Source organism: Podarcis muralis, chromosome 6 (assembly GCF_964188315.1).
Source record: "Podarcis muralis chromosome 6, rPodMur119.hap1.1, whole genome shotgun sequence".
Classification (NCBI taxonomy): Eukaryota; Metazoa; Chordata; class Lepidosauria; order Squamata; family Lacertidae; genus Podarcis; species Podarcis muralis.
This window is the reverse complement of record NC_135660.1, coordinates 15397526-15425183: the sequence shown is the minus strand read 5'-3', so window position 1 is coordinate 15425183 and position 27658 is coordinate 15397526. Positions and strand designations below refer to the sequence as shown.

The following is a 27658-nucleotide window of genomic DNA, read 5'->3' as shown; positions in this document are numbered from 1 at the left end:
TTGGTTTCAAACCCCACTCAGATCAGCTACGCTTATTTCCTTCCACAGCTGCTGATCATGTTTATATTCTGTCTTTCCTCCCAGGTCGGCACACGTTATTCATTTCCTCCTTTTATACTCACTACAACCTTGTGAGGGAGGCTTTTCATAGTAATTTTTTACACCATAGATGGAAGGTTATATATACCCTCGTCGCCTGTACTGGAAACACTTATCATCCTAGGACCCTGTACTTCCTTTGCAAGCGAGAATTGAACAACAGGGATGGAAACCCTCCAGTTTTGCCAGGCTTGAACCATGAAGGGAGCTTGGGAGACGAACCCAAGTTAAGTGATCTCTTGAGTTCACCCACTTAGGATGGGCAAAATCAACCTGAGCCCAGCGCCTCTCCCTGAGAACGATGAGGAGCAACGCCTGCATGCTGAACAAGTGAGTGCATGGCAAACAAGCAGTGTAACTCTCTTCAGGGCTGGCTTGGGGCTTCTGTGGGGACCTGGGAGCCTGAAGACATTTAGACTGGGGGAGGGAGCCTCTTATGGTGGTCTTTTTCAAGCTTAAACCTACATAGGGGCCAAAGCAAGGAGAAGGCACTGGGGGCTGATTGGGAGGCCCCCCTGGGCCAAATCTGGCTCATGGGCTGCCAGTTGCCCACCACACAGTGTCCAGCTGGGCCAGAATTAGTTCATACTTTGTCTGATCTGTCCAGGTCTTCCTGAAGACACAGGGAAGACAGTGGAACAGTGATGGGTCCCCAAGCCAGGTACTGGCCTGAGCCTTGTCATCCGCTAGCATTGGTCATGGCACCCCTCTTTATTAGCCTATGACATTTTTGTCAACATATTGGCCATTCTCTGCATGCCCTTGCAGCATCAGTGCAGAAGGGATCCATGGGATATCGCTGCAAAGCCTGGAAATTTATTCCCAACCCCTCTCATTTGACACTCTAGATTGGTAGCCTGTTCTGTTCCCTACTTTGAATTCTAAATGTATGGAACCCCCCCCCCCTTTTAAAAAAAGAAAAGAAAGAAAAATCTTGATCGGCTGTCTCCATCACAACGCAGTTTCCTTACAGCAACATATGGGAAGAACATTCCGATGCAGAAGTTGGTGAACCAGTTGCTGAAGCCGGCCATTGCGACGGCAGCTGGGCGGGGGCCTTGGCTGAATAGCTCGGCCACAATAAACCAGGGAATTGGTCCTGGCCCGATCTCAAAGAAACTGACAAAGAGGAAGACGGAAAGCAGGCTGATGTAGCTCATCCATTCGATTTTGGGCTAAAAAGCAAAGCAAAGGAGAACCGTGTTAACAGCATTAGAAGATACATTCCCTGAGCGTCGGTCTTAATGCATCTGTCTTTAGTTGCTCTCAGTAGACAAGTCCCCTGACATTAATTTTTTTAAAAAAATGTATTTTTATTAAAGATTTTCTTGATTTACAAAAGTATGTGCAATGTCCCTCTCTCGTATTTTTTTCCCATGTAACATTTTTTACAAATCAGTTTCATTTGTTGAGGCATTAGGAAGAAAAGGGGGGAAGAGGTGGAGGGGGGAAAGATGGGTGGGGGTGGGGTCGGGTGGCAATGTTTCTATTTTACTTAATATATGTAGGGCTTGGTGTCAGCGTCGCTTGTGCAGGTTCTGTGCTGTTCCTTTGGTGGTGAGAGAGGTTGGGGTTGGCCTAGGGTGTGGCTGTTCATTTGTGGTTGGCTGTGGTGGTCTTTGTTTTCATGTGTGAGTGGGGTGGGTGGGTGTTTTGGATCAGGTCAGACATATTTATTTGTATGCTGTTGGTGGATTTTTGTCATTGTCTTGTTGGGCTGTGTATGTGATAAAGGGGAGCCATACTGGGGTGAAGGCGTCTTCTTCTATTTGTCCCCGTGTCAGTTTCAGTTTATTGGTTAATTTTTCTAGTAAGGCATCCCCTGACATCAATGGAGGGGACAGACAACCAAAATACAGTAGGTATAGTCCTCAGGACATGGTGAGGCCTCACTGTGGGCCTCAGTCCCGACACCTACCTTTGGCTAATATTCTTACTGTTTGCTTTTTTCCCACCTAGAGAATGTCTAAAGCCCTCAAACACCAAGAAGTGCAAATGCAACGATGGCTCCACCAACTGGCAGAAAACGGTATTACCCCCTCCTCAAACAACAATTGAAAGTGGACCACAGGTTTGATTTATCGCAGGCGTGAGGCCAATGTGTGGCCAATGGCCAGGGATTATGGCAGTTGTAGTTGAGCAACATCCGTAGGCCCAAAGGCTCCCCACACCGGTGCTATTGGATGTTCAAACTCAGCTGGCAGTGGCATAAATCCCCTCTGAGGACCCTCGCAAAGGGGAGCCTTACCTGCAGGACAAGCCCAATAGTCATGGTTGTTGCGCACACCATCATGCCAGCGAGGCCAGCTATGAAGAGCGAACGCCTCCCTGCTTTCTCCACCAGGAAAACCTGTTGGGTGTAGAACGGCAAAAGTTCAGTTAGCCCATCATCGTTTTGACTTTAAATTGGCAACCAGACTCAGCTCCTCGCAGGCCTGTGTCCACACTGTCCCCAAACAAAACCTGAATTTGCAGGTGGACAACCAATCACTGGTGGGAAGAACCCTTTCCCTTATCCAATCACATCAGTGGTGCTGGTGCATCTTAGGGGTTAGGCAGTGCTTCATCTGAATGACCCGCTTGGTATATTTAACTCCTGTCTAGAGGCACCCTTAAGTCTCCCGTGATTGCTCTCATCTTAAAGATATGACCAGTTGCAGGATTGGGGAGCACGCATAGGAATTATGGGAAGGTGATGTATGCCGAAGTCTGACCATTGGTCCATATAGCTTGGGTGTGGGGAACCAACTAGCACGGCTTATGACCAGAGATTATGGGAGTCAGACTTCAAGAACATCTGGAGGGTCAAAGTTCCCCTAAACCTGATCTAGCACCTTGTTGTCTACAGTGACTGCCAACAGCTGCCCAGGGTAAAGGTGGCCGACTGTTGATTTAGATTCCTCAAATTTATCCCAATATACACATTTTTGTATGCAAATATTATGCATGTTAACATTTTAACTAATATATGCATTTCTACAAACATTTTGCCCTGGTATGTGCATTTTTGTACAAATTACTTGTCTAAAGAACAGCACTACTAAACTAAGAACTCAGCTACATTAGTCAAGAAACAGCGTTTTGAATGCATTATAAACATGCAACACCAGATGGCGCCAAAGAGCAAAAAAGTTCTAAGCAATTTTCCATAGTGTTTCTTTTTGTTATAATGATTTAATTTCTCACTTATTTATAGTGTTGGTTTTTTCCTCTGTGTGTAGATCCACCCTAAGAGAAATGCTGATTTCAAAGGATGGCTGTGTATTGTTTCAGAAAGTGTGAATTACGTAGGTTCGCCCAAATGCAACCTGAAATGAATTCCTCCTGCATCTCTAGTCTACGGTTTCAGGCAGGGATCATTCCCAGCCCTACCTGAAGAAGCTGGGGATTGAACTTAGGACCTTCTGCAGTTGCTCTGCCACTGAGCTGCATCCCTTTCTGACGACATGGAACGGTATATCTGTACGCATATCCCTTTTCTAGCCCTCCAACTGGCTTGGTGCCCCAGTACACTTTGTTCGGATTGCTCTTTCTGCTACTTTGGTGGACAAGGTCCAAGCAAGTGGTTATTATGTCTAGCAGGCCTGTTGATCTGGATCGCCTGCTGTTGACTTTTTGATAAATGTCAGGTAATATTTAAAGTCTCACGGAAAAGAGCAAACACAAGCAGAGAGGGAAGCCGTGCAGGGCATCTATCCCAGACGTCAAATGAAAGACAGGATTTAAAAAATGTTGCCAAGGGCACCAGAGGTTGATCGACCGCTGCCCAACTAACTGAACAGAATAGTTTTGTTTTTATACTACCTGAGGACCTTTCCATCAATTTGGTTAAAAAGTCGGGTTTTTCCCTTGCTTCTCCTCATAGCCCCATCCTAACCAGGTTAACACAGATGTAATGTCTACTGATTTCAGCAAAGGTTGTGTAAGTACGCTCAGGATTGCAGTCATTGTCCTGCCTAACTAGCCTCACACACTTTGCATGCAGAACATTCTAGATTTGATTTCTGGCATCTCCAGGTAAGCCTGGAAAAATTGCTGCCTGAAGGTATGGAGACCTCTGCCAGTCAGTGTAATACAGAGCTAGAGGGAAGAATGGTCTGACTAAGGCAGCTAAGGCCAGCTGGACAATGTCCCATCTTCATATACTGAGGAAGCGCTTCCTCCCAAACATTCCTTGCATGCTCTCAAATCTAGGCCTTCCTAGATATTTGCCAACGTTCTAGGTCTGATCTGAAACCCTCACCCTCCCAACACTATACACTACATTTATTTATTTTTAAAGGCCAGTAAGAGGTTCATTTTTGTTAGGCAAAAAGCAGCACACCACTGTTGCACCGACAAAACGGTGCCAGTTGTGCACTATAACCCCACCTAGTGACAGAATACGGTATTACCCCTCATGTAACTATATGGAAAAGAATCCCACAGGTAATTCAGTAATTACGGCTGGGCAAGACTTACGGCGACAACAGTGAAGACGGTGTTCACAAATCCCACGCCTATGGTCGCGTAAACAGGCTGGCTGACGTGGGCGGTGTTAAAAATATCGGTGGAGTAGTAGAAAATCTAACAAAGCAGAAAGGAGTAAACGGTTTAGAGGCACCAATGGCTCTCCTCTCACTGCGCTAGACAAATCAACATGGAAAGCATTTCCCTAGCGTTCCAGGGTGTCAGCGGCACAAATTAGTTTTCTGCTGTATCTACAATAATGCATATTGACAATCTATTGAGACCAAGAGCAAGATCTCTCAAAAACTTGCATCAAAGCTACAGTGCGGTTTGATTAGCTGCTTAAATATCTTTAGTTGACAGGATCCATCACTAGGTGAACTCACAGCATTAATTCCCGAAAACTGCTGGGCGATATGGACCCCGATGGCCACCAGGAATGGCTGCCTGTAGAGAGGGGAGGTGATGAGCTGCCAAATGGAGACAGGCTTCTCTTTGGAGGCTTCTTCCTTCTCTTTCTCCATCTCCTCAAGCTCTCTGTCAGGGCAGTAGTTTTCTCCTCTCAGCCGTTGCAAGCCTAGGGAAGGAAAGGGATTGTGGGTTCCATCTTTGACGAGAAATGGCCCGTGGAAGTAAAATTACCAGTATGGTGTTGCAGGACAGAAGTGTTGTCCACAACAGACCAACACGGCCACCCTTCTGGGAAATTATCTGAGAAAACGTGACATTTTGTGAGCCTATTTGTAACAAATATTCAATAGGTTCTAAAGGACTGGTGAGGACTATGCAGTTTTTGCAGCCATTTGCGGCAGTTGGGGCTGATACCCGTTGGGAGTGGTAGGGTTGAAAGCAGAGAGTCTTATGTGTAGATGGAGCCAGAACCAATGACTGCAGAAGAAGATTTGATATCCCACTTTATCATTACCCAAAGGAGTCTCAAAGCGGCTAACATTCTCCTTTCCCTTCCTCCCCCACAACAAACACTCTGTGAGGTGAGTGGGGCTGAGAGACTTCAGAGAAGTGCGAGTAGCCCAAGGTCACCCAGCAGCTGCATGTGGAGGAGCGGGGACGCGAACCCGGTTCACCAGATTACGAGTCTACCACTCTTAACCACTACACCACCGGAGCCAGCCAATTCTGGTTCTCTCCCCATGCTCCTCCCTACTGAATTCTGCCGTGGCAGCAATGAGACACTAAGGAGGAGGAATCTGGCAGCCCATGCCACCCTCTGGATGTAAGATAGAAGGCTGGCTGAGTGCAGACTGAGGTCAGTGCGGCAGTGCCCCTAATGAACCAGCTTCTACTGCAACCCTGTCTTCAAGAGAAGGCCTTCAATGCCTCAGCTGTCTCTTCCCCATTTAAACCATAGAAACATAGAAATGTCAGCATGAGGATAGACTAGTCTGGAATAAATGATGTTTTGCACCTTTGTAATTACAGAAAGCAGGGAAGGGTTTGTCAGTTTGCATTTCTTAGTGCAGAATGTACTGATCTGATGTGTAGAGATCTTTCCTACTCTAATTAATTCAAGAGGGTTCTGGAAGCTTCTCTGTGTGAAAGAAACAAGCAGAAGGTTCATGATGTTTGGGTTATACCTTCAGAGAAGCTGAGTGCAGCTGGCTTAAACTGGTTCTGTTATCTCTTCAGTGAAAGTCATGCTGACTATAAAAGTAAGGCCAGAAGGAGCCTGGGTTTCACTTTCTCCTTCTATCTCTTTTCCTTCTGGTGTGGTGTTCTGTACATAGTGTTAAGGTTTAGACTTATTATAAGTTATTGTAAGTTCAAGTTAAGTCTGCTGCAACTGGATCTCTTACAGAGAGATTTATGACCATTATGCTCATTTGCCTTCAGTAGCAGTAGCTCTGCTGGATGAAATATTAATTGCCTCTGGTCTATGTTTTGGGAATCCTGCAACGTGTTTAAGTTTTTACTCTGCTAACTATACATTGGAGTTCTGCCTCTGGCTCAATATTGAGTAGAATTCAATGACAGGGCTGTAGTGCAGTGATAACAGTACTTGCTTAAATACAGAAGCCTCTCCATTAAAAGATTGGTTGAAGAACCTCAGCCCAACACCCTATAGAAGTTCTGCCCATCAGTGTAGACCAGGAGTAGCCAACATGGCGTCCAACTCCCATCAGCCCCAGCCAGCATAACCAGTGGTTAGAGTTGATGGAAGTTGGGAGTCATCTGAAGGCCATGCTGGAAACCTCTGGTTTCAATAAATAGTCAGACCCTGTAGAAGGTAATTTTTTGTGTTCATAACTTGTAAGAAGTCTATGGCATTTCACATGTTATTGCCTCCTGTTACTCTTCTGCTGCTCTCACCCAACCCCACCAGTCATGTTTTGCACATACCAATTAATTCCAAGAGCACAGTCTATTTCCTCCCAGCTCCCAAATCCAGCCCCCGACTTACTGTGAGGAGAGTGAAGCCTCAGAAAGTTAAGGACCATACTTCAGCTGTGGAACTTCTGCTTTGCATGTTGAAGGTCTCAGATTTGATACCCAACAAAGGAGTCAACTCCTAGGGGTTGAGGTCCCTTTGCCCTCCAATAAAATATTTGAGGGGGCCACCCCTCCGAGTTGATCGGCATTGCCATTCAAATGGTGTGCGCGCCCCACATCTTGTCACTGATGATGTGGGGCGAGGCTTATCTGCCCCCCCCCCATTTTATTCAAATTGGCAACCCTCATGCCCAACATTGCCACGTAGGGCTAGAGGAAACTCAGTAGACAGCAGCTTGCTCTGTGCCTAAATGCACTCCCTCCCTTTTTCACCAAAGCTAGGCCCCATCTTAGAGAGGAAATAAATTGCCATCACCACCCTATCCCCGAAATGGATCACAATGTGTCTCCCTTAGAAATAACCTTACTTTTTTTGGCTTCCTCTTGTTTTGAAGCTTTAATGTACAAGTACCGAGGGCTCTCTGGGCAACCAAAGAGCAAGAAAATCTGGAGGACGGCAGCAATGCCAGAGAGAGCCAGGAGCAATGGCCAGGTGGAATCATTTCCTAGCAAGACATCCAGGCCAAGAACCTAAGGGGGGAAAATGGACCAGTGTTTTTCGTTGCTGCTTTTTTGAAATAAAGAAAAGAGTTATTTGTGTCCAATACTTACTTATGATGAATGTATCATTTACCGTATTTTTCGCCCTATAGGACGCACCGTTCCATAAGGCGCACCTAGTTTTTTGGGGGGGAAATAAAGGGGGGGGAATTATTTTTCCCCCAGGCGCGGGGCTGGGGCGGGGGAAGCTCGAGCTTCCCCCGACCCCAGCCCCCAAACAGGCAGCTCTCTGCAAGCCATGGGAGCGCTCCCGCTGCTTGCTGAGAGGTGCACAAAGCCTGGACGCACTGAGCTGAGCGCGCGCAGGCTTCAGCATGCAGGCAAATCTCCGCAAGCAGCAGGAGCGCTCCCACTGCTTCCGGAGAGGTCCGTGAAGCCTGGACGCGCTGAGCTGAGTGTGCGCAGGCTTCAGCATGCAGGCAAGTCTCCGCAAGCAGCGGGAGCCCAGCACTGGGCTCCCGCTGCTTGCGGAGAGGTGTGCGAAGCCTGGAGAGCGTGAGGGGTCGGTGCGCACTGACCCCTCTCGCTCACCAGGCTTCAGCGAAAGCCTGCATTCGCACCATAGGACGCACACACATTTCCCCTTTATTTTTGGAGGGGGAAAAGTGTGTCCTATAGGGCGAAAAATACGGTACTTAGAATTGTTTTGAGATATTCTTCAAATGGAACTCTTGGTGACATCACTGCTAGGCACCTCACTAGTCCCTCTCACAGTTCCCAGTGCTGATTTGAATGCCCGAGAGGGTGGGGCAGTTGGGCAGATATGTCCTTTTGATTTCTATTTGCCCCAGTGCATTCCTTTCTAAAAGAATAGACTTTGTTTTTCAGAGATGTCGTTATTACAATGGAAAACACTGTATGTCCCAATGATGTAGACCCACAAATGAAATATCTCTTATGTTGAGAACTTTGGACCAGCAAGCCCCAGAGCGCCCCCTCATGGACAAAATCAAATCAACAACCTACTTGGTATTAAATCTTAGGCACCTAGAGTATTTTGTCCTGTGAGCAAAATGGCTCTCTTAGAAAACCCTGCTGCATCATGGGAATGGTTCAGCAATACAGATTTGCCCTTGGCGGAGCTTTGTAAATCAAGCGTCAGTTCTGCACACCGTACAAAGGGCTCCTGTGCTGTCCTGCCGTGCAATCACGTGGAGAAAGATAATGTATGAACCACCTTATCATAGATCTAGCCGGCAGCAATTTCTGTGATCTCAGTAGCACTGCAAACAGGGAAGGGTTTCGTCCCTGAGTCTGGAAAAGCCAATATAACCCCCCAGCCCTAAGACCTGGTGACATAGGCAGCTGTTTGTGCTTTCAGGTTTGCTTTAAAATCATGCTAGCCAGGAATTCTCTTGCACGTAATGGTAAGAGCTAGATCAGATCTGAAACATCAGATAAAACAAAGAACTAATGGAGAAAAGTTTCCTTTTGTTCTTATTATGTATTTTGCGTTTTTTTAATATTGTGTTTTTATGTTGGGAACCACCCTGAGAACTATTCTTGGGTCCTCTGAGACCCCACACTGTGAATGAAATCTACAAATTCAACACTGTTTTGTGAACCGCCCTGAGATCTATGGATATAGGGCAGTATATAAATTTTAATCATCATCATCATCACCATCTCATTAAGGGGCTTATGGCTGTCCCATTTAGCACTTGACTTGCACAAACATAAATTTCTTCCATGATCAATTTGTCCTCTGTTCGTTTGGTACACACCTGGCTGATGAGGATGCCGATAACGACAGCAAGCTGGTTCATTGATCCCAGAGCCCCTCGAAGAGCGACGGGGGCAATCTCTCCAACATACAGTGGAACAAGTCCAGAGGAGAGCCCTGGGCAAAAGATGCAGATGAATCAACCATCTAATCCATCCTGCTGCTGGTGCGCTCCAGATCTTCCAGACTACAGCTTCCATCAGGCCCAGCCAGCAAGGCTCATGGTCAAGGGATGACGGGAGCTGCTGCCCAAAATATCTAGAAGGCACCAGGTCGAGGAAGGCTAAATCATGCCAACTTATAAAAATATATATTCTTTTATTGAAAGATAAAAAGTGACACACACACACACATCATTGTAAGTGCACAGAATAAAATAAGACATGAAAAATTGTGGGTGGGGGGAGAGAGAGAGAGAGAGAGAGAGAGAGAGAGAGAGAGAGAAAGAAAGAAAGAAAGAAAGAAAGAAAGAAAGAAAGAAAGAAAGAAAGAAAGAAAGAAAGAACACCCATATACAATACAAAAAACAACCCAAACCTAAACATCACAAGATTGCTATTGTAGTTAACCTAATAAAGTGTTTATAAAAACAAATTTCAAATATTGTTTCAGAATGTTTGGAACAAATATTCCAATTTACTAACCAGAGGAATAAGTTTCCCTGCTGTCTTAAGAAGGTCTTAAGGCAATGGCTCCCTTGAGCAACTACCTTCATTCTGTGGCACCCTTGTGGGGCCCAGGAGCCCAGTAATGTCACCCCTTGCCTGCAGAGCTCGCAGCCTCTCCCCCTTGTGGAGTGTGCCCTCAGCCTCCTCTCTTCTCCCCTCTCCTTGGGAGTCCTCTGGGCAGCCGCAGCTGCTGCCCCTGATCTCTGAGCTGCCCCCTCTGCACCAACAGAGAGGTCCGTCCTCACACGGCCCACAGGGGCCTAGGAAGCACCGCCTGGCCAGCCCCAGAGGCACCATTCACTTGGTGAGCTGTGCATGCCTCCAGGAGGCAGTGACACAAGAGGGCATCAGAAGAGGGAGGGAAGGAAAGACGGACAGAGGCCGGTGTTGCCCATGGCAACCCTGGCCTTCATTCAAGGCACCCCAGGGTCCCACGGCACACTGGTTGAAAACCACTGTCTTGAGGAATTGAATTAGTGCTTGGATAACATGAATCGGTGGAGTCAACAGCAGACGGAGACCGTATTCCCAAAAGATCAGGGCTTCTTTCCCTTCACCCTTCCCTCTGATTCTCCATTTCCTGCCACTTTGCATGCTGACCCCGACTCCAAGCAAACTGTCAGGGAAACTCAGAGAGAAGCAACCCCCTGTTTGGAGCCTGCCTTGACTTACCACCATGCAGCCCAGTCAGTACTCTTCCAATGATGATGAAAATGTGGGAGGGGCCAAATTTCGCAATGGCCAGAAAGAGATTCCCAGAGATGGCAAAAATGTTTACCAGCAGCATCGCTCTAACTCTGCAGTGAGGAAGGGAAGCAAGGAGTCAACGTTTGTGCAAAAGAAAGAGCCAAGTTCAGCCACATTTGCCCACTGGTGATTCGAGAGTATCCACACAATGTGAGGTCCTGTGAGACAATATGGAGACTGGACATTTTAACCCCTCAACGTAGGATGCTATTGAAACATGCCATTCTAATGTTGAGAACTCCTGTTTCTTCTGTAAAGTGTACTGACATTAACCCCCTAAAGGTAAAGGGACCCCTGACCATTAGGTCTAGTCGTGACCGACTCTGGGGTTGCGGCGCTCATCTCGCTTTATTGGCCGAGGGAGCCGGCGTACAGCTTCCGGGTCATGTGGCCAGCATGACTAAGCCGCTTCTGGCGAACCAGAGCAGTGCACGGAAACGCCGTTTACCTTCCCGCCGGAGTGGTACCTATTCATCTACTTGCATTTTGATGTGCTTTCGAACTGCTAGGTTGGCAGAAGCAGGGACCGAGCAATGGTAGCTCACCCCGTCGTGGGGATTCGAACCGCCAACCTTCTGATCGGCAAGTCCTAGGCTCTGTGGTTTAACCCACAGCGCCACTCGCGTCCCTTGGGGCATTAACCCCATGCTATGGTGTTAAAAAGTGCTGTGCTATGCCACTGATCTAGATTTCTGGCCAGGTGGTTGTCACTGGTGGAGGTACAAGGAAGACACAATGCATATATTGCCTTATTTTTATGATGGCGAGCTATGTCCCCAAAAGTTGTCCCAGGTCACTGCAATCTTCAGGGGAGGCCAGGCTGTACTCCTCTGCAGTGAGTCCTCTCAACAGCTGCACCTACCCTGTGGAATAACCTCTCAGCATCTGCTTTGTGTTCAGAAGTGTCCTTGGCTCAATTCCCACCATCTCCAGGCAGGGAACCTGGAGAGCAGCTGCCAGCCAGAGCAGACAGTACTGAGTTAGATGGAGCAATTAGTCTGACTCTGCAATAAGGCAACTTCCTGTGCTCCTTTGTGTGAAATTGAGTGCATACCACTGGACGTTACAGACACATCTATTTGCCTGTTTCTTTCTGACCATCTTTTGCTGGCTTCGGTGTTGATTTGGCCGTCTTGTCTGTTTGGCTCTGGTTTCTAAATTTGGATTTGAATTACTTTATTTTTACCATTTGAGATTTCTCCCAGAAGTGAATACAGCACATAAACTTCTAATAAGTGAACGGATAAATAGCTAATTATTATGTAAATAAATAAAATATACATAAGACATCACTACAGTGGTACCTCGCAAGACGAATGCCTCGCAAGACAAAAAACTCGCTAGACGAAAGGTTTTTCCGTTTTCGAGTTGCCTCGCAAGACGAATTTCCCTATGGGCTTGCTTCGCAAGACGAAAACGTCTCGCGACTTTGTTTCCTTTGTCTAAATAATAATTCGCAAGACGAAAAATTCGCTAGACGACAAAACTTGCGGAACGAATTAATTTCGTCTTGCGGGGCACCACTGTACAAGGAACACATGTCACTTCAAATTATGGAGGGAGAGAATGAAAACCTGAAACCAGGATTCCATTCTCCCTTCCCATGTTGCTCATAGTGTGTTGTTTCACCCTATGTAAGTCTGTGGAACACAATTCTGTGTTATTCTGCTCTTAATAGAAGCATTTTCTTGATCCTGTGGGTTTTATTACCATAGACCTGCACACAGTGCTATTTTTCTAGAAAAAGAGGTGCCAGAACTCACCATGAACACCTCCCTTGTTCTCTTAGAACGGCAAAGGCGCCCACCTGAGAGGTGCCAGAACTGAGTTCCGGAAAGTTCCGGCTGAAAAAAAACACTGCCTGCATGAGTACTTGGTTTTGATTTGTGTCTCAATGATGTTCCCTCACATGCCAGTGAGAACCATCTCCACAGCCCATGTCGCGTAAGTTTTGTTTCCCCTTTTTCCTGGCCGCTTGTGAAACCAGAATTTCTCACCTTGGCATCTTTTCACCAATCCAGCCAACAGTGAAGGAGGAAATCATCCCACCCACAGCAAATACAGAAACAGAGGTGGACCAGAGCATCATGACGGTGGGGTTTTTAAGGATGTCATCTGTCCCGTTTCCAGACGATGCAATATTCAGCACTTTACCGTAGTGGAGCATGATGATCTATAATGATGATACAAGTGCAATATTTACTAAAGATCCAAAACTTCTTATAGACTTTTTGCAGGAAAAAGAAAATGAGTTTACAATATCTGGGTTCGAGAACTGAAGAAACAGAGGTGGACAGAAAGTGGAATTGTTGGGTGTTATTTTGGAGTGGATGTTTTGAACAACTTTCTACATATAGCTGACAGACAAAGACAGAAGTTCTCTCATTTTTTTGTCTTTCCTTTTTCCTTCGTTCCTTTCTTTTCTTCTTCTTCTTCTTCTTCTTCTTCTCTTCTTCTTCTTTTTGGCTTGTGTTTTTATTTAGATTAACTTTTTATATTGGATAAAAAGATATTGGACATTTGATACTAACCTTTGTATATCCCCCCCACTTTATCTAATTAATAGATAGATGACAAAAGTATATTAGGAATTTCGTTGTCCCTACACTGCACACAGATCGATCCTTTGGGATCCTAGGGGCTATTCATGTGATGGTAAAGCTGGATTTGGCTGGCACCAAGTGTACACTCACCAGGAAACTGCAGTCAGTCCTGCCTCTCTGATACACAAAGGTAAAGGTAAAGGGACCCCTGACCATTAGGTCCAGTCGTGACCGACTCTGGGGTTCATCTCGCTTTACTGGCCGAGGGAGCTGGCGTACAGCTTCCGGGTCATGTGGCCAGCATGACTAAGCCGCTTCTGGCGAACCAGAGCAGTGCACGGAAACGCCGTTTACCTTCCCGCCAGAGCGGTACCTATTTCTCTACTTGCACTTTGACCTGCTTTCGAACTGCTAGGTTGGCAGGAGCAGGGACCGAGCAACGGGAGCTCACTCCGTCGCAGGGATTCGAACCGCCGACCTTCTGATCAGCAAGTCCTAGGCTCTGTGGTTTAACCCACAGCGCCACCTGCGTCCGATACACACAGGACCAATGATCAAATATGGCAAACCAAATCAAAACAAAAGAATAAGCACATTTACTTGCCTGTTGTGGAGCATTGATGACTCCAATGCAGTACCCATACTGGAAAAAGCCAAGGACTGCCGAGAAGACGGCTAAAAACAGGGTCCCTGTGACATCCTAGGAAAGGGGTAACAAATGAAGGCACAGCGTCACTTTTCATCCTTAAGTTTCTGAATTGAGGACTAGATCTGGGATGCATTATATTCCAACCTTTCATTTTTAGTCAATCCAAAAACCATAAAAGGCAGTATGAGGAAAGCAGAGCTGGGGGACCTGTGGCGCTGCATTGGACTACAACTCCCATCAGCCTCTTGCCAGCACAGTCAGTGGTCAGGGATGATGGGGGCCGATGTCCAACAATGATTGGAGGACCACAGTTTTCCCAGCCCTGGAACAAAGCACCTGAAAACAGACAGGAGTCAACATCTCCAACAATAAGGCGAGCACGAGGGTTAAGCCTTGCCATGATGCTGTTGGCGTTAAGGATATGTGGTGGTTAGCAAATCCGGGTTTCCTGCTTGCTACGAACTGAGCATCACATTGACCTTTCACTGCTGTGAAACCTGATGCAATTCCTTCCCGTTCCAAATGTGTGGTTTGGCTAAAGGGAAAATTCACATGGCCGCAATGATATGCCAAATTGTGGGTTAATAAAACCAGATGCAGCAGTTGGTGGCATGCTAACGTCACGGTTTGAGTCAGTATCCTGATGAAAGAGACCCCTATTTACTCTGTTCCTCTAGCCCTTTTCAGTGAACGCATAGGTAGGGTGGGGGGCAAAAACAGGATTATTTTCTTAGGTCACCTCATTGTGGGGCAGACTTACTGACCATGGCAGGGCTGTGCCTCTCCCCCCACTATGTTTAACTTGTCTACAAATGACCTGAATATCAGTATATCGACACACCAGAATTGTTAGCTGAAAGGTAAATACAGTGGTACCTTGGGTTACATACGCTTCAGGTTACATACGCTTCAGGTTACAGACTCTGCTAACCCAAAAATAGTACCTCAGGTTAAGAACTTTGCTTCAGGATGAGAACAGAAATCGTGCTCCGGTGGTGTGGCAGCAGTGGGAGGCCCCATTAGCTAAAGTGGTGCTTCAGGTTAAGAACAGACCTCCAGAACAAATTAAGTACTTAACCCGAGGTACCACTGTAAAACCTTTTTAAAGTGGAGATTCTCCTATCCCAGTCTGCACTGGATTTGAAATTCTGTTTGTGGTATGTAATGGTTTTCATATATGTTTCTGTTGCTGATGCTTTCATAGCTAATTTGCTTCGATATGTTTCATGGGATGTGATTCGTAAATGAAAGGGAATGTACAAACAAATGATCCCATTTATAAAGCACATTTTTAAAATGTTCAAACCACCTCACATATATGATCTCAATAACCCACACTTATTCCATAGCTGGACGTGACAGCTCTTTTGGCGTTTCATATATAATGAGCCTGAGAAATGGCAAGTCTTATGACTTCATAGGAGAGCCAGTGTGATGTAGTCATTGGATTGTTGGGAGTAGGACCCAAGAGACTTGGCCATGAAACTCACTGGGTAACCAGTCACTGCCTCTCAGCCTAGCCTACCTCACAGGGCTGTTGTGGGCAGTAAATGAGGCAGGGGAGAACCATGTATGCCACTTTGAGGAGGACCGGCCCACCCAAGAGACAAAGTGAGCCATCCACCTCAGGCAGCAGGAGCCAGAGGGGAGGCAGATCCTGATGTAGATCTTTAGTCCCCCCCTTGTTCCTGATGTTAATCTTCACTCACCCCTTCTTCCATGGCAGGGAGGGGGCGCCATTTTGTAGTTTGGCCTCAAGTGCCAAAATATATTGGGCCGGCCCTGACTTTGAGCTAGTCCTTCTTCCCTCTTCCTTCCTACTTCTGTCACGTGTCATAGCCAGGGTTTCACCTCCTTTCATCCAAACTGAGAAACTGTGGTTTAATTTTGGGCCTGGATGTGAACCCAAAAGGGTAGTGGCAACCCGTACCCTGGAAACATTTCGCAAAACAATGAACAAGCTCTCAGATCTCTAGAATTCTTGCAACCTAAGTAGACTGCTGGAAAACTTGACATTTGCTCACTACTTTGTAACATTTGCTGCCCAGACATGGAACAAATGCCCCAGCAGAGCCAATCTGGCACTTCTGCTGATGTATTTACACCACACTGGCCTCCCTGCTGAACAACAACAACAACAACAACTTATTATTTATACCCCGCAACAACAACAACAATTTATTATTTATACCCTGCCCATCTGGCTGGGTTTCCCCAGCCACTCTGGGAGGCTTCTAACAAAATATTAAAAATACAATAAAACATCAGACATTAAAAACTTCCCTAAAGAGGGCTGCCTTCAGATGTCTTCTAAAAGGCAGATAGTTGTTTATTTCCTTGTTTATTTCCCTCTGATGGGAGGGTGTTCCACAGGGTGGGCGCCACTGCCAAGAAGGCCCTCTGCCCGGTTCCCTGTAACCTCACTTCTTGCAGTGAGGGAACCGCCAGAAGGCCCTCGGTGCTGGACCCCAATGTCGAATGATGGGAGTGGAGACGCTCCTTCAGGTATACTGGGCTGAGGCCATTTAGGGCTTTAAAGGTCAACACCAACACTTTACTGGGAGCCAATGTAGGTCTTTCAAGACGGCCACTCTCAGTCACCAGTGTAGCTGCCGCATTCTGGATTAGTTGTAGTTTCTGGGTCACCTTCAAAGGTAGCCCCATGTAGAGCGCATTGCAGTAGTCCAAGTGGGAGATAACCAGAGCATGCACCTCTCTGGCGAGACAGTCCGCGGGCAGGTAGGGTCTCAGCCTGCGTACCAGATGGAGCTGATAAACAGCTGCCCTGGACACAGAATTGACCTGCGCCTCCATGGACAGCTGTGAGTCCAAAATGACTCCCAGGCTGCGCACCTGGTCCTTCAGCAGCACAGTTACCCCATTCGGGACCAGGGAGTCCTCCACCCCTGCCCATCCCCCTGTCCTCCCAAAACAGTACTTCTGTCTTGTCAGGATTCAACCTCAATCTGTTAGCCGCCATCCATCCTCCAACCGCCTCCAGACACTCACACAGGACCTTCACCGCCCTCACTGCTACATTACCATTTCCCCCTTTTCTCCCTCCCAGTAAGTAGCAGCGAAGGACCCAGCTCTCAGGAGGTCAGGTGAGTGTCGCTGAAACTCATAACTCTACTGGCCATTATGGACAGAGTTCAGGCATACAATCCAGCCTGAGAAGAGAGAAAGGTCGAATATATTTTACTTAGCCCAGGGAAAAAATCAGTTTCCAGAAGGCATATATTACAAGAGATTAGCTTGAGAAGGCCCTAACTATACTACAAATCAATAATTTCTATTATACCTGTGAAACGGCCATCCTTCGACCGTTGGGAGGCCTCCCAACAGAAACATGGCAACTACAGACTGTTAAGGGCTGAGAATTCTCTGCCTGCTGCATCACAGAGCAATACTCTCCAAGGTTCCATGACATGAGGGAACAACTATGCATCTTCCCTCTGCTCTGTTTACCAGGAACAGCCCCTAATCCATTTGTTTTCAAGTGAGATTTGGGGTTTTATTTTATTTTTTGGTGTGAAATGTTTCCTCCAGATTTTGGTTCCCTCCTTTGGTCTCCAGAAGTGCCTTCCTCAAAAATGAATGGAGAAAAACCCAGGTGTTTTTAAAGCTCCTTTCAAAACTATAGCCTTCCCAAGACAAATTAACAACAACAACAAGAAATTTTATTTACATCCCGCCCTCCCCGGCCAAAGCCGAGCTCAGAGCAGCTAACATCATACAAGTAAGACAATGCATAAAAAACAAGCGACCAGTAATTTAAGATACATCCCACAATTAATTCAAACAAATTAAAATTAAAACTGGACAAGTGGCAATTTAATAACCAATAACCAATATACTATTCCATTAAAAACAAAGGCTGAAACAGACAATTCCAATCACAATAAAACAACCCGTTCATAAAATCCAACAAATCTCATGCACATTTACTCAGACGTAACCCCGTTGTGCTCAGTGGAGCTTATTCTCAGAAACGTCTGTAGCCTTAGGGTGGGTATAGTAATCTTTGCTCACAAAGATGCAGGTTGGGCACATTTTATTGAGGTGCAGAAACAAGCACATAGGGAGGTCCAGATTCAAAGCAACACCAGCCCCTGCAATATTGTCCCCATCCCCAACCAACTTCTGCCCAGAAAGCCACGCAGCAACTCTGCAAAACATACAGTTCCAATCTCAATAAAAAAAACCAGGTCATAAAATTCAATTCACCGCATGTAGTGCAAGACTATGCACATTTACTAAAAGTAATCCCCACCGTGTTCAACGGGGCTACTCCCAGACAAGTCTGAAGAGGGCAGTTCACTTAGCCTGGGTATTGTGATTTTCGCTCACTTATGAAGATACAGGCTGCGCAGATATTACTGGGCAGCTGAAGCAAAGTACACAGGCAGGTCCAGATTAATGGCAATATCTGTCTCCAACCAGCGTCTGCTAAGAAACCTTTACAGGAACTTTGCAAATCAAAATCAAACACCTTTGCCCCCTGCCTGCCACAACACACAGGTGCAATGTTCCAGGACTGCCAGCCCAACTTGTCAGAGGTAACATCCTGCACTGATCCCCCTCCATGACGCATGTGTCCTTGTGGATGACCAAACCACACCACCAGGGACTCAGGCTACATTAGTAAAGAAACAACAATTTGAATGCGCTATAAACATGTAACACCAGATGGCACCAGAGGGCAGGAAATTTTTATACACGATTTCCCATAGGGTCCTCCCCCCTTTTTTATAACGATCTAATAGCTAACTTATTTATAGCGTTTTTCCCCTGTGTGTAGATCCACCCCCAAACTAGCCCAAGACATTTTGTTGTCAGAGATAGAGGTACAACTTGTGACCCCATCTCACACAAATCAATGTCCGTAATGGGACCCAGTACCAGATCAGTTGTTTTAGCCCTTGAGGCAGAAATTTCCACAGTCAGCCATAATGCAATAGTAATAAATGGAAAGACAAAAACAAAAACAAAAATGCTATTCTTTAATGACATCTAAACATGGAGTGAAATCCGATTCAGTTGCATTTAAGGGTTACAGTTGTACCTTGGTTTAATCTGTTCCTGGAGTCCGTTTGACTCCCGGAGCAGTTTGAAAACCAAGGCGTGGCTTCCAATTGGCTGAAGGAACGTCCTGCAGCGAATCAGAAGCCGGGGAAGCCGTGCCAGACATTCGGCTTCTGAAAATTGTTTGAAAACCAGAACAATCACTTCTGGTTTTCTATCGTTTGGGAGCCGAAACGTTTGTGTTCAAAGGCGTTCAGTTCCGAGGTTCCACTGTATTTTATCTGACACACCCTTTCTGAAACAAAATGCAAACTGAAACACAGCCCTCCTTCCAAAGAGTTATCCTGATTTTGCAATCCAGCTTTCTAATCAAGTAATGTGTACAAAAATACATATACTAGGACTTCCGGTCGGTGCCAGCGCTTAATGGCGGTCCTACCTCCGAGCTCCGGAGAAGGACTGCTTCGCAAGTTCGGGTCTTACCCGCTACGGCGAGCGGGGGACCCCTAAAATCCCAGGCGCTGAAGCCTGAGAACAAGGAGACTCGGTGGGCACCTTTGCGCCCCCCGGTACCGTGAAAGAGCCTTTTTAAAGGCTACGGATCGACATCAGGAGTGAGCGCGGTGCTGAGAGTCGCTACCCAGCCTGCGAAGTGAAGCCGCGTCGCCATAAGCGGAGAGCGCCGATTTCTTCCTGAAAAGAAAACTTGGACTGAATTCCCGTGAGTAGGAGCTGGAGAACAATTGGGACCTTTTAAATTCAGTAAATTGGGCTAAAAACGGGGAGATTTAAATCAAGGAAGTCTGCCTCCCCCCGACTGCATGAAAGTGAAAGCAACGGAACTCTAAACTTGCATCCGTTGAAACCCGCTCTTTGATCAGCTAAACCGGACATTTAGACCTTTGATCTCCCCTCTAGCTAGCAGGGCAGAGGGGAGGTGAATGAGATTAATAACTGCACGATTTTTTTTGAAGTAAAAAACCTCTGCTGTCTCACTTATTGAAAGCATGAAACGGTCTGCCTCCTTAGGACACTGAACTGACTTTTTCCCTGCAAAGTGATACTTTGATACAAAGTTTTCACAGTGCCTGGCTACAATATATTACAAGAAGAGCAGTATAAATTGGGCAACTGTGGCAATTTGAAGTTATAAGTTTTTAGTAACATTGATTTTGACTGTGTTAATCTCCTTTTTTACATCTTTGGGCATTCTCCTTTGTCTTCGTGTTCGTTATTTTGTTCTGTGGCCATTTTGATTTGCTCCCTCTAGAGGATAAAGTAAAGTCCGGCACGGCCTAAGACAGTGGAATTTTCCAACGGAGAACAAATCCCGTGGGAATTGACCTTGACATGAGTGGCTCACAAGAAGAGATTGTTACAAGAGCTAAGACCAAGCAACAACAACAACAACAGCTGCAGCAGCAACAGACAAAGAAAAGAGGCTCAATTTCAGGCGTAACAGCCGGATCAGCAGGAACAACAGGACAAGATAAAGGAACAGCCGCCTCTATGGAAGCTCTGACAGATGCTCTTCTCAAGATAAATCAAACTCTGGAGTCTCTGACAAAACAGACTTCAGAGAATACACAAAAATTAACAGAAATATCAGTAAGATTAAACCAGAATACAGAATCTATAAATAAATTGGTGGAGGAAAACGCTACCACGCGCCAAATTGCTGAAGATGCTAAAGCTACTGCTGGAGAGACACAGGAGAAATTAGAGCCGATTGCTAAGAAGGTTTATGAGCATGATGCAACTTTGGCCCTGTGGGAGTTACAGAGAAAAGAGAGAAACTTGAAATTAAGACTGATTCCGGAGAATGAAAGAGACAATCTTGTGGAATATCTGACACGGGAGTTTGTGGATTGTTGGGACCTTGAGGAAGACGAATTTAAAATCACGACAGCTTTCAGATTGGGTAAAAAACAAGACAGAAAGACCCCGAGAGATTGCTTGATCACACTCAGATCCAAGGAGGAAAGAGACAAAATATTAGGACTACACTTTGAAAAGGCCTTGCAAATCGGAAATTCAGCTGTACAGATCTTTAAAGACATCCCAAAATACATCTTGGATTTAAGAAACTTCTATAAGGATTTGGTTCTTTTGCTAAAGAAAAATTCCATTCGCTTTAGGTGGGAGTTCCCACAAGGACTGTCATTTGACTACAAGGCAAAGAAGGTGAAAATAAAGACAATCCAAGATAAGGACAAATTTCTGGCAAGAAATCAGGAGGACCTGCAGAAGGGGACTGTGGACGCACTTGCAGAACAGAGGAGAGCACTGGAGATTTTGAATCTCTCGATCGGACAAAAACCACTATCATCAGAAGAAGAGCAACAACTTGGAGCTGTTGGAGGAGTTTAGAAAAACAATAAGATGGCTCTGCAATTCCTTAGCTGGAATTGTAATGGGCTCAATGGGCCCTTGAAGAGAAGACAAGTATTTCATATATTGAACAGAGAACAATTGGACCTGATATGTCTACAAGAAACTCACATAACCAGAGCTCACAGGAGACTACTCATAAATAAAAGGCTAGGACAAGAATTTATTTCATCAGACAAAGTTAAGAAAAGAGGAGTGGTAATATATGTGAAAGAGAAATGGGCCCCAAAAATGATATTTAAGGACGAACAAGGGAGATACCTGGCAGTGGAGATACAAATACAAGGAGAAAAATTTTTAGTGGTTGGAATTTATGCACCGAATGAAGGCAAATCTGACTTCTTTAAGAGACTTCATGAAACCCTGACTGACTATTTGGATTACAATATGATAATTATGGGAGACATGAATGGCGTGGTCTCCACTAATATGGACAAGGCACAAAGACTAACAGTTAGTAAGGAAGGGAGACTCCCTAAGACTTTTTTTGAAATGACAGAAAATATGGGCTTGATAGACATATGGAGAACAAGGAACCCTCTGGAGAGAGAGGGAACTTTCTTCTCCCAAGCAATGATGACCTGGACCAGAATCGATCAAATTTGGATTACTAGTGGAATGGCCCCAAAGATTAAGAAAGTGGAAATCTGCCCAAAAACTTGCTCCGACCATAACGCCGTGAAGATGGAGATGAAACTCACAATGACTGGTCAATTTAGATGGAGAATGAATGACACCCTCTTTCGAGATAAGGAGATTCTCACGAAGGCCCAAAAGACCCTAAAAGACTATTTTGAAATAAATTTGAGGACCGACGTGGAGAAAAGAGTGGTCTGGGATGCAAGTAAGGCGGTGATGAGAGGATTTTTGATTCAACAAAATTCAATAAAGAGGAAAAAACAAAATGAGAAAAAAGAAAAGATTTTGGAAATGATAAAGGAAGGAGAGAGAAAATTAAGAACAAAACCAAAGTCTCAGGACATCTTAAGAGAGATTAAGTTGTATCAAACACAATATATGGAATTGATGAACCAAGAGATTGAATGGAAGATAAAGCAAATGAAGCAAAAGACTTTTGAATCAGCAAATAAATGTGGCAAACTTTTGGCATGGCAACTGAAGAAAAGGCAGAAATTAAATACAGTTACAAGCCTAGAGGTGGATGGGAAAAATATCTCTAAACCCAATGAAATTAGAAACTGCTTTTTAAGTTACTTCAAAAAACTCTACACTCAAGGCCCGCAAAATGAAGAAGATATAGACAAATTCCTTGGAAAATATGGATTACAAAAAATCTCTCACCAAAGTAAGATGGATTTGAACCAGAGAATCTCAGAACAAGAGATAGAGGCTGCCATTCAGAATATGCAATTGGGCAAATCTCCAGGACCAGATGGACTGACTTCCGGATACTACAAATCGCTGAAGGAATGGCTGACTCAACCATTAAGAGAAGTTTGTAACGAGATCCTTGAGGGAAAAAGGGCACCTGAATCGTGGAAAGAAGCATATATTTCACTCATACCAAAGTCAGAGACTGAAAAGACCCAACTTAAGAACTACCGCCCAATATCATTGCTTAATGTGGATTACAAAATTTTTGCAGACATTTTGGCAAAAAGATTTAAAAGAGTGTTGATGGAGAAGATTCATAAGGACCAAGCAGGCTTTCTCCCTAAAAGACACCTGGCAGATAATGTAAGGAATGTAATAGACATTTTGGAAAAGCTAGAGGTGAATATAAACACTAAAGTAGTATTGATCTTCGTGGATGCGGAGAAAGCCTTTGACAATATTTCTTGGAGTTTTATGAGGAAGAATCTTCATGGGATGGGGGTAGGCCAGGGTTTTGAGAATGGTATGGCTGCAATATATTCCGAACAAAAAGCTAAACTGATTGTAAACAATGTTGTGACTGAGGAACTTAAGATAGAAAAAGGAACACGACAGGGGTGCCCGATTTCCCCATTACTTTTTATCTCAGTTCTGGAGGTGTTGCTGAATATGATAAGAAATGACCAGCAGGTCAAAGGAGTGCAGGTCGGAGCTAAACATTATAAGTTAAGAGCGTTTGCAGATGACTTAGTATTGACTTTGCAAGAGCCAAACACTAGTACGAAAAAGGTTTTAGAAATAATACAACAGTTTGGCCAGGTAGCTGGATTTAAGCTGAATAAGCAAAAAACTAAAGTTTTAGGGAAAAACCTAACAGACATGGAAAAGGAGAAATTTCAAGAGGAGACAGGTTTGACAGTAGTCAAGAAGGTGAAATACCTAGGGGTTTACTTAACATCTAAAAATCTGAATTTGTACAAGGACAACTATGAAAAATGTTGGTCAGAAATTAAAAAAGACCTAGAAATATGGTCAAACTTGAAATTGTCAATGTTAGGCCGAATTGCAGTGATCAAAATGAATGTATTGCCTAGAATGTTGTTTTTGTTTCAGACCTTGCAGATTCTTGACAAGATGGAATGTTTCAAGAGGTGGCAGAAAGATATTTCGAAATTTGTCTGGCAGGGCAAAAAGCCCAGAATTAAATTTAAGATATTGACAGATGCCAAAGAAAGAGGGGGGTTTGCCCTGCCGGACTTAAAATTGTATTATGAGGCAGCAGCTTTTTGCTGGCTGAAGGAATGGATGCTCCTCGAGAACACAGACATTTTGGATCTGGAAGGTTTTAATAATGTTTTTGGTTGGCATGCATATTTATGGTATGACAAAATTAAGCAGCATAGTGCCTTTAAAAATCACATTGTTAGAAAAGCACTGTTTAATGTATGGATGAGATATAAAGATCTGTTGGAAAACAAAACCCCTAGATGGGTGTCACCAGTCGAGGCTAAAGCAGTAAAGAAACTCAATATGGAGGTCGGATGGCCGAAGTATTGGGAAATTTTGGAACAGGATGGAGATAAGTGGAAATTACAAAGCTATGACAAATTGAAACATAAAGTACAAAACTGGCTTCAATATTATCAAATAATGGAGCTTTTCAAACAGGACAGGAAAATTGGCTTCCAGGTGGAAAAATCAAAACTAGAGATTGAACTGCTAGAACCTAACACTAAGAATTTATCAAGAATGTATAACTTGTTGCTGAAATGGAATACACAGGATGAAATGGTGAAATCAGCTATGATTAAATGGGCACAAGATATTGGTCATGACATTACGTTTGCTGACTGGGAACAGTTATGGACCACCGGTGTTAAGTTTACGGCATGTAATGCCTTAAGAGAAAACATAATGAAAATGATTTACAGGTGGTACATGACCCCAGTCAAGCTGGCAAAAATCTACCATTTGCCCGATAATAAATGTTGGAAGTGTAAAGAGACTGAAGGTACCTTCTACCACCTTTGGTGGACATGCCCGAAGATTAAGGCCTTCTGGGAAATGATCTATAATGAAATCAAAAAAGTACTTAAATGTACCTTTTCTAAAAAACCAGAGGCCTTTCTCTTGGGCATTGTCGGCCAATTGGTGGCAAAGAGGGATAGAACTTTCTTCATGTACGCTTCAACAGCAGCAAGAACACTTATCGCAAAGTATTGGAAGACACAAGATCTACCCACTCTGGAAGAATGGCAGATGAAAGTGATGGAGTATATGACATTGGCTGAGATGACAGGCAGAATCCGTGACCAACGAAAAGAGACGGTGGAAGAAGAATGGACAAAATTTAAAAGTTATCTTAAGGACTACTATAAACTTAATGAATGTTAAAATGTTGCGGTTCCCAGAAACAAAGGGGTACAGGGATATAAGGTTAGAAATATAAAAGAGGACTAAGATGATAGAGATTGGAAAGTAACAATGGGGAGTTGCTAGTTGAATTATGGACATTGGGATGCAGAGAGGGGGGGTATGGGGAAGTCCAAGAAAAGAGGTTTATGAAAATATGTTCGAAACTATACGTGTATGTTTGTCATTTTTAGTGTTTGTTTGTTTTTTTAAAAAATTTTGTAAAACCAATAAAAATTTTTTTAAAAAAAACAAAACAAAAATACATATACTAGTGTTACATGTGCATGTAAGTGCATATATGAATTTAAATAACATGCAACCAGTATTATGCTAGGAGGAAATTGCATTGCAAAAATGCGTAAATTGCACTGAAATACTGATAAATTTCTGCAAGGACTGAAAAACCAAATTCACAATCTGATGTGGAAGTGTGGTATTGGGTAGAAACTGAATCTGGACATCTTCGCCCAGTGAGAGAAAGGAAAACTGGCTGTAAAAAGAAGAGCACGTTGGAAGCCGCACAAAAGGAGGTAAACAAGATTTTTGGCTCGCATCTGTGTCAACGTTTATTTTCTTTTTTGCCTCCCTTTTGCTGACATGCCCCACAGCTCACGGATGCCCTCCTGTTCTACTACGCATCAGTCCCCAACATACACTGTCATGTAGGTAGACACATCAGCCCAGACACTCCAAATAAGAAAACCAGCCCTCTCTAAAACTCTGTGTATGGTGGCTGTCACAGGCCTGGTTTGAGGACAGTTTTCGTAACTGGAATGACAAATGACGATTGACTGGAGTTGGGGAGAGGAAGGCTTCAAAACATTGAACAACAAAAGATTCTCTCTCTCCCTCTCCCTCATAACATTAGAACTCTTGGACATTCGAAGAATCTGACTGTTGGAAGATTGGGGACAGATAAAAGATCATACTTCTTCACACAATGCGTAGTCAAACTATGGAACTCGCTCCTTCCCAGTCCAAATCCTCCACAAAGCGACTATTAGTTCCATGAGGAAAAAATATATTATCCCCTTTCCCCGTGATACTAATAGCAATTTAGAGGGGATTAAGATTGGACGCTGAGGAAAGCACAAAAGGCCCCACCTCCCATTGTTATTCACTGAGCCAGTCAAGTTCTGAGCACAGGACAGCCACAAAAATATCTGGAGATCCAGCCATGGCTCCAACACAGAGCTGGGGAAGCTGCATCCCTCCAGATGTTACAAGACTACAACTCCCATCAGCCTCAGCCAGCACAGCCAGTGGTCACAGATGAGGGGAGCTGTAATTCAACGACATCTGGAGGGTCACAGGCTCCCCATCTTACATCATGGCGTCTCTTCCCACAATAGTGACAATTACTGTCCAGTTTCCCAGCTCCATAATCCCAATATGATTATGTCTCCATGTTTGCATGGAGCTTTTAAAGGGGGGGGGGGTATACACAATCTGTACTGTTTTGGGGGAACGGGGTGGTTGGGTGTGGAGGACTCCCTGGTCCTGAATGGGGTAACTGTGCCCCTGAAGGACCAGGTGCGCAGCCTGGGAGTAATTTTGGACTCACAGCTGTCCATGGAGGCGCAGGTCAATTCTGTGTCCTGGGCAGCTGTCTACCAACTCCATCTGGTACGCAGGCTGAGACCCTCCCTGCCCGCAGACTGTCTCACCAGAGTGGTGCATGCTCCAGTTATCTCTCGCTTGGACTACTGCAATGCACTCTATGTGGGGCTACCTTTGAAGGTGACCTGGAAGTTACAACTAATCCAGAATGTGGCAGCTAGGCTGGTGACTGGGAGCGGCTGCCAAGACCATATAACACCGATCCTGAAAGACCTACACTGGCTCCCAGTACGTTCCTGAGCACAATTCGAAGGGTTGGTGCTGACCTTTAAAGCCCTAAACGGCCTCGGTCCTGTATATCTGAAGGAGTGTCTCCACCCCCATCATTCAGCCGGTACACTGAATGATGGTTCAGCACCGAGGGCCTTCTGGCGGTTCCCTCATTGTGGGAAGTGAGGTTACAGGGAACCAGGCAGAGGGCCTTCTTGGTAGTGGTGCCCGCCTTGTGGAATGCCCTCCCATCAGTTGTCAAGGAAATAAACTACTATCTGACTTTTAGAAGACATCTGAAGGCAGCCCTGTTTAGGAAAGTTTTTAATGTTTGATGTTTGATCACTTTATTATTATTATGAATATTATTCCATTGCTAGCTAACCTGACCTCTCAACAGCTGAGCCACTGCTGCATACCAGAATGAAGACGGGGGAGAGGCAAGATGGTGGGGACATTGGCATGGTGCAAACGCACCAGTGGACCCAGACAGGTGTGCCTGTTGGGGCATTTGGGCTACCCTGGCTGTCCTACTGTAGCCTTACAACCCCACCAGCATCTACTGCAGAATCTCATAACTCTACTGGCCATCACAAATAGAGTTCAGGCAGACAATTTGGCCTGAGAGGATGGGAGAGAGAGGTTGAATATCTTTTAGTTAGCAAAAATCCATTTCCAGAAAGCACATATCGCAAGAGATAAAAATGAGATTGAG

General features: G+C 45.0%; 1 protein-coding gene across 4 annotated transcripts in view; it reads right to left on the bottom strand.

Moving 5' to 3' along the window:
- Nucleotides 1–27658, bottom strand: part of SLC2A2 (solute carrier family 2 member 2) — a 40895-nt gene that overhangs the window by 5286 nt on the left and 7951 nt on the right. For 3 of the 4 annotated variants that reach the window (XM_077929779.1, XM_028731567.2, XM_028731566.2), the window contains exons 2-10: nt 13903–13998; nt 12753–12928; nt 10681–10805; nt 9342–9457; nt 7425–7587; nt 4935–5125; nt 4561–4665; nt 2348–2449; nt 1071–1274 (exon numbers count right to left, since the gene is read on the bottom strand). In XM_077929779.1, the coding sequence (XP_077785905.1) occupies nt 1071–1274; nt 2348–2449; nt 4561–4665; nt 4935–5125; nt 7425–7587; nt 9342–9457; nt 10681–10805; nt 12753–12922 (1176 nt within the window). In that variant the 5' untranslated portion in view covers nt 12923–12928; nt 13903–13998. Of the gene's footprint in view, nt 1–1070; nt 1275–2347; nt 2450–4560; nt 4666–4934; nt 5126–7424; nt 7588–9341; nt 9458–10680; nt 10806–12752; nt 12929–13902; nt 13999–17248; nt 17328–27658 lie in introns of those variants that run through there. The other variant, XM_028731568.2, reaches the window with a different exon arrangement.